At 42.7% G+C, this 6,845-nt stretch overlaps 1 protein-coding gene and 1 pseudogene across 1 annotated transcript in view; one reads left to right on the top strand and one right to left on the bottom strand.

Moving 5' to 3' along the window:
• The window catches only part of USP31 (ubiquitin specific peptidase 31), a 100,060-nt gene extending 99,984 nt beyond the window's left edge, over positions 1-76 (bottom strand). The window contains exon 1 of the mRNA XM_006892692.1: positions 17-76. Within this exon, the coding sequence (XP_006892754.1) occupies positions 17-76 (60 nt within the window). The remainder of the gene's footprint in view (positions 1-16) is intronic.
• A 4,379-nt stretch (positions 77-4,455) lies between these two features.
• On the top strand, positions 4,456-5,084 carry LOC102856491 (annotated as a pseudogene).
• The last annotated feature ends 1,761 nt before the right edge of the window (positions 5,085-6,845 follow it).

Raw genomic sequence — 6,845 nt, 5'->3', positions numbered from 1 at the left:
CAGCTGGGCCGCTCACGTGACCCGCCTCCCGGCGCCGCGCTCCCCGCGCCCCGCGCTGAAGCCGCGCGGCCGCCATGTTAGCTGTGGGAACGGAGCTTCCTCCCTCACCAGCCGGGATGATTCGCAGCTCCGGGCGCTGTCCTGCCCTGTGAAGCCCGAGAGGGGCCATGTCTAATGTGGTCATGGTCCAGGCCCGTAGGAGAGCCCTGGGCTCCTCCTGCAGAGTGGCTGACCTCGGGGTAGGGTGAATCCCTGTCTTTGCTGATCTGATGGCCAAGGCAATAGGAAGATGCAAGTTAATCAAGATGCCACGTCTTACTGGACCCTGGAAGAGAGATGATGGGCACAGCCCTGACTGGTATTGGGCAAGCCACCTCCGCCTGGCTCCAGAGGAGCATCTCTGATCTTGGGCCAATTCCAGCCCAAACTCCCGTCTAAATGTGGCAAGACCCTGCAGTGTTGTCATTGAGACAGCACACACAACACTCGGGCCACCTTAGGATCCTGGCGAGACAATGTTATTAAAATTACCTTCAAGTGCAATTAGCTTGTTAAACCTCGCTAAGTTCACCCATCATTAATTCAGCCAACAGTTAACTGAGCACTTGCTATGTACCAACACGGTGGCTTGGCACTGGGACTAGCACGGTTTCAATATGCACCTTGCACCTTGCACTACTGGTGGATACAGATAAGGGCTCTTAAAAATTGTGCTATGCATGTCTTCTTTCACTTAACCTTTGATTCCACCTCGTTGAATTTAATAAGGCACTTGCTCCCATTTTACTGAGTAGAAAATTGAGGCTGGGCTTGCAGAGGTTAAATAATTTCCTAAGGCCTCTCATCCAAGAATTGGGAGAAATAAGATCTCAATTCACGTTTGATTCAAAGCCACAGCGCTTGATCTTTAAGCCAGAGGTCACAGACCCACAAATGTCACAGGGAAGAGAAAGGTCTTGTCAATGAGTGAAGAATCAGATTAGTCTATTAATACTTCAGCTCCCAGTTTTGGGAAGAAAGTGAGGGGAATGGTGGGGAGTGTGGAAAACTGCAAGAAATGTACGTCTAAAGGGAGTAACTGATACTTGGCCTCAGTCAGATGAAAATGAGCGACTAGGTGTTGCCAGATCATCTGATATTTTCACAAAAAGGTGAAAATGCTATTTTTAAATTTTGGTTCAATTTAAAAAGAAGAAATAATCGTGCAGAACAAAAACTTCATCCACAGACTGTCTTCATCAAAAAAGCTCTGGTTTGTGGCCCCTTCTCTGGTTGTAGTTGTTGTTGTTGTTGTTGCTGCTGCTGCTAGTGGTGCCATCAAGTTGAGTACAACTCCTAGCGACCCTATGAACAAGCAACCTGAACCCTGCCCTATCCTCATCATCTCTGACACCCTCAAGCTCATTGCTGAAGTCACTATATCAATCCATCTTGTCGAGGAATCTTCCTCTCCTTCATTACATGTCCAAAGTATGAAAGATGAAGCTTCACCATCTTGCCTCCAAGGAGGACTCTGGCTGCACTTTTCCTAAAACTATGTGTTTGTTCTTTTGGCAGTCCATGAGCTATCCAGTATTCTTCTCCAACATCAGAGCTCAAAGGCATCAAATTTTCTGTCATCCTTATTCACTGTCCAGCACCCAAATGCTTAGTGAGTGATTGAGAAAATCATGATCCAAATCAGGTGCACCTTAGTCTTCAAACTCACATCATTGTTCTTCCTCATTTTGGAGAAATCCCTGATAGCAGAATTGCTCAGTGCAACACATATCCTGATTTCCTGACTGCTGGGAACAAGGGTGTTGATTGTTGATCCAAGCAAGATTAAATCACTAATGGCTTCAATCCTTTCTCCACTTATCATAATCTTGACTGTTGGTCCTGTGGTGAGGACCTTTATTTTCCTGATGTTGAGATGTAATCCATACTGAAAGCTGTAGCCATTGATCTTCTGCAGCAAGGGTTCATATCCTCCTTACTTTCAGCAAGCAAAGTTGTGTTATCTGCATAACAAAGGTTGTTGATGATCCTGATGCCACATTCTGTTTCATACAATTCAGCTCAAAATTTTTTGCTCAGCATTGAATTAAGCAGATTGAGTAGGTATAGAGGTTCTCATTTTGTCTAACAGGACTAGCCTGTTTGGTGCAGAAGAGAGGTGTCAGAAAAGAGTAAGTCCTTTTCCTTTTCAAACCTTGAAGCCTCCCTTTCCAGAGTAGTCAAGGCCCTTATAGTAATAGCACAGGGTGCTTTATGCCTCCACTCTACCCTTCTGACCCAAACATCCACACCTCTCTGTACCTTGAGTTCATCTAGAATCAGAGGTAACTCATGCTAAAGTGTGAATGCAAGTCTTCACGCTCTGAAGACATTTTTGCACTTCTCCAATGTGGTAATAATGGCATGCAAAGAACCGAAAAAAAAAGTTGGCTAGCTTTGGTAGATGTTCAAGCAGTTTAACAACATTTTATCACACTATCCAGCCAGGCTCCTCAACAACCTGCATTATGCATGTGATACAATCTGCTTACTGAAACTGAGGAAAATCTGAAGTCCTTGCTGCAGAAGGTCAAGGACTGTAGTGTTCAAAAAAAGATTGAAGCTCAACATTAAGAAAAAAAATTATTCTCACCACTGGGCCAATTGGCAGCTTCAGGACAGAAGGTGAAAATATTGAGATTGTTAAGAACTTCAGCTTGCTTGGTTCCACAATCAACACTGTTGACACCAGCATCCAGAAAATCAAAAGACAAATTGTTTTGGGGAAATTTTCCTGTCAGAGACATCTCCAGAGTATTGAAGAGCAATGATATCATCTAGAAACCAAGGTGGGCCTTCCAAAGGCACAATTAGAATAGGAGGAGTACAGGAAAAGAGTGGACAGATAGTGAACACTGCGTTGGAACAGGTGATGGAAAGAACTGCTTAAAAAGAACATATGATTAGGCATTATATGTATGACAACAGGTCAGAATAAGAGTCACTTTGCAAAGAGGACTGAGAGAATGAGGAAACTGCAAAAATAAATAATTTAAAAAAAAAAAAAAGACCCAAAGAAAGTAAACTGGAGGAGGAGGGAATGTGCAACAATGAATGAATGAAAATCCAACTTTTCTGAAAACTTTCATTAAAATAACAAATTTTGTGAATTCTGGTGGCCTAGAGGTAAGAAGCTTTGCTGCAATTCCAAAGGCATGCTGTTTGAATCCACCAGATGCTCCACTGGAGAAGAAGGGGCAATCTCCTCCTGTGCCAGTCAGATCTGACTTGATGGTACACAAGGGGGGTGGGGGAGCAAAAAAACTATATCAACATAAAATAACAAATTTTATTATTAAAAAAAATCAATAAAGGCACAATTAAGGTGCCAGCTATGTGACATAACTTTTTCTCTCTCTTTTTTTATTATTAACTTCAATGAAAATTTACAGAGACTTTGGATTTCCATTCATTCATTGTTGCACTTTTCTCCCCTCCCAACCCTCCCCCTCAGTACACTACCGTCTTGGAAAAGTAAAAGAAAAAGTCTTTCATTGTTTTACAATCCCCCCACCCAGGTCCGCTCCACTATGCAGCCTTTGCTCTGGATGTGACGTAACTTTTCATGATTTGGGAAATGTTCATCACGAGCTGCGTATGCTTCAAACTAACGTCCAATATTTAGGACAGTTTCTTCAAGAGCAGGATTCATAGCTAGCTGCAGGATTCCTGGGCTATAAACTGGAGTGACATGTTTCTCTATTATTTCTTATAACCCACCTGTAAAATATTTTCTTTCTGCCCTTGCAATCTTATGATTTGCAGATCTGGACATTTTCCTTCTAATTTTAGTTGAGTCTAAGTTTTAGTTCTGGTGATACAGTACTGATTTTGTTGAACTGAAAGTTAGAATGCCACCTGACCACTTTGGACTGCTCATGCCTCCGGATCAACAGATGAAGAAGCTAATTACTGCAGTCTTGTGTGACCATAATTATCATGGGGGAAAGGGAGCTCTGGTGGCCTAGTGGGCAAAAAGTTGTACTGCCAGTGCAAAGTCAGATGGTTCAAATCTACCCGCTGACTGAAGGATATAGCTAGGCAGTTTCTTCTCATGTAATTTATACCTATTAAAAAACCCCTGGAGGAGTAGCTATGAGTTGGTTTGACTCAACAGTAATAAAAGAGGGAGACTATAAGTAACTAACATTGATATTGCATAAGAGAGGTAAAGAGGAGTTTGCACAATCTTGGCACCAAAGTCAGGAAATCAAAAGATGAGTCGGTCATGAAAATATGCTGTCAGAAACCTCTCCAGAATGCTAAAAAACAATGAAGTCAGTTCAGAGACTAAGATGAGCCTGGTTAAGGCCATGGTCATCGTAGTTACTTGTTATGCATCAGAGAATGGACAATGACCAAAGAGGACAGAAGAAAAATCAATGCCTCCAGTCTGCCCGGGTCTGATTGACGACAATGAGGCAGAAACGCTACCTGGAGGCTGCGATGCAGAAACTGCAAACCAGCTGACCGAGCCAGGCCCTCTATCTCCTATACTAAGAACACTTTTGAAGAAACATGTCCCCACTGTTTCCAGTTGCTGGTGTTGGGTAACTCTAAAGTGTGTCTCAAACCCAAGCTCAAAATGACACCCCAAATACAGAGACTTTTTAATCAAGCAACAAAAGGTTATACACTCACTTTTAAAGAAGCAAAACTCGTGGAAAAAGTACAAAGACTCCTGTAATGTATTGTTGGTTACTTGTACAACGTGCAACAGGACAATTAAACATTGTGGTTAAAATAGACGCTCTCTATCATCATTGACAAGCAATCCTAGCACTCCTCAGTCTTCCCTGAAGACACCCCAGAGAAAGACTGCAAGTTCTGCAAACTCAAACCATGAGAGGTTTGGTTCCACAAGGAAGAACCTGGCATTGATTTTCAGAACATCTACGTCTGGACCGTCAACACCCACTTTCTCTTCTTCCAAGAAGATGAGCAAGATGAAGAAGCAGGTCTCTCAACTAAAATTGTTGCTCAGTCAGTAGGAATCCCAGAAGAGTCCAAGGATGGACTTGAGAAATTTCTTGTCTTCTCTGTAAAGGATGGATTCTGGAAATAAACATCTAATGTGCTTTCTAAAGCTAAAGCAGAAAAACAACATTGTTTTAAAAACTTTTCATTGTTCTTGCAATATATAAAAACTAGATTCAAGAGTAAACTTTTCTTGGCATCATTTGCTGTTTATTGGAGAAAATACTTAATTGGAATGATCTACTTCTTGTTGTTGTTAAGTGCCGTCGAGTTGCAGGCAACTCATAGTGACCCTATGAAGGAGAGTCCTCAACGCTTGGGTGTCTCTCATTCTCTCTCCAGGTTCACAAGGTTTCTGGAGGCTAGCTGTTATGGAAGTGGATGCCACTCCTCCTTCCAAAAAGTCTGCTTAGCACTAAAAAAAAAAACAACCAACAGAATCAATGCCTTTTAGCTGTGGTGCTGGAGAAGTGCACTGAAGAGCCAACAGAACAAACAAGTCTGTCCTAGAGAGGGTGAAGCCAAGCTTCTCTTTGGAGGCAAGGATTTTGAGGCTTCATCTAACATCCTTTGGGCATGCTGCCAGGATGAACCTGTCTTTGGAGAGGAGATCATGCTTGCAAAGGTGGAGAGACAGCACAAGAGAGGAAGAACCTGGATGAGATGGAATGATACAGTAATTAGGGTAATGAAAGTAGGTGTGTCAGAGACAGTGAGATTGGCTCAGAATAAAGCAGGGTTCAGAGCTATTGTTCATAGGTTCGCAATGAGTCACAGGCAACTCGATGGCACATAGCAACAACAATTCATCTACTGGACAAGGCCCTACTCTCTAACAACCAGACGACTTGGAATTACATTACTGTCATGACTTCAAAGAAGTCAGGGCTGAGTCCAATACTAAATCATCAGAAAGGGTCAACTTGGGGTTCACCACACTCCCCTGAACACATTCCCTCTCCTGACTCAATACCACTTTAGTATGGCTTTCACTCTTCCTTGCCAGCATGTACCCAAAATCCAAGGTATGAGTAATAGAGTTCAGCGACAACGCATAAGGATAATTTTCCTCCTCTGTTTATCAAAGTCCAGCAAAGTAAGACTATCTCTGATCTTCTGTGAGAGGAGTTGGTCCCTTAGACATCACTTAAAACCTACCGTTAATGAGTTTCTTGTTCTTCCCTTCTATTTCTCAAGTGGTTTGATCCAAATATCCAGACCTTTTCCCAAGCAGCTTCTCATCTGTAACATCTATCTTTGTTTGAACTTCATCACTTCAAATCCCTCATCATCTTCAGGTACTTCTCCCTCTGAAAGGTTCTCTTTCTACAGCTTCTCTTCAGTTTACAGGTCTCTCACCTTCACTACAGTGTAGCTCCAACCTAGCACAGACTCACCCTGTCATTACTGGATTCCTACTGTCTTAGGCTGGATTGTCTGGGAAAGCAAAACCAATGAAACTGAGAGGGAGAGGTTTCTCTCAAGGAAATGGCTCATAGGCTTAAAAAGCAAGGCGATTCCCACAGTTCCTTCTTACTTATGTAGCCGCAGGGGCATTTTAACCCAAGAACAACTGGTCAGATAGCAGGCTGCAAAATTCCAACGCTGAAAATTCCAACAACAGGTCATACGGCAGGCTTTGGGCTCAAGTCTAAAGAGCCAGAGAGCATGATGGATGACAAGTCAGATGCAGGATCTAGATTGAGCAAAGAGCAAGACAGTTTTGCCGAATGTCCATATATACCCAATGTAGACCTCACCCCTGAAGAAACACTCTTTCAACTAAGTGGCTGTTCATTAGCAGATCCCATCATAAGGATGATTACATT

Source organism: Elephantulus edwardii, unplaced genomic scaffold, assembly GCF_000299155.1.
Source record: "Elephantulus edwardii isolate Elephantulus edwardi_28Jun2011 unplaced genomic scaffold, EleEdw1.0 scaffold00117, whole genome shotgun sequence".
In the NCBI taxonomy this organism is placed as follows: domain Eukaryota; kingdom Metazoa; phylum Chordata; class Mammalia; order Macroscelidea; family Macroscelididae; genus Elephantulus; species Elephantulus edwardii.
Note: the sequence above shows the minus strand (reverse complement) of the source record. Positions and strands in the feature narration are given on the sequence as shown.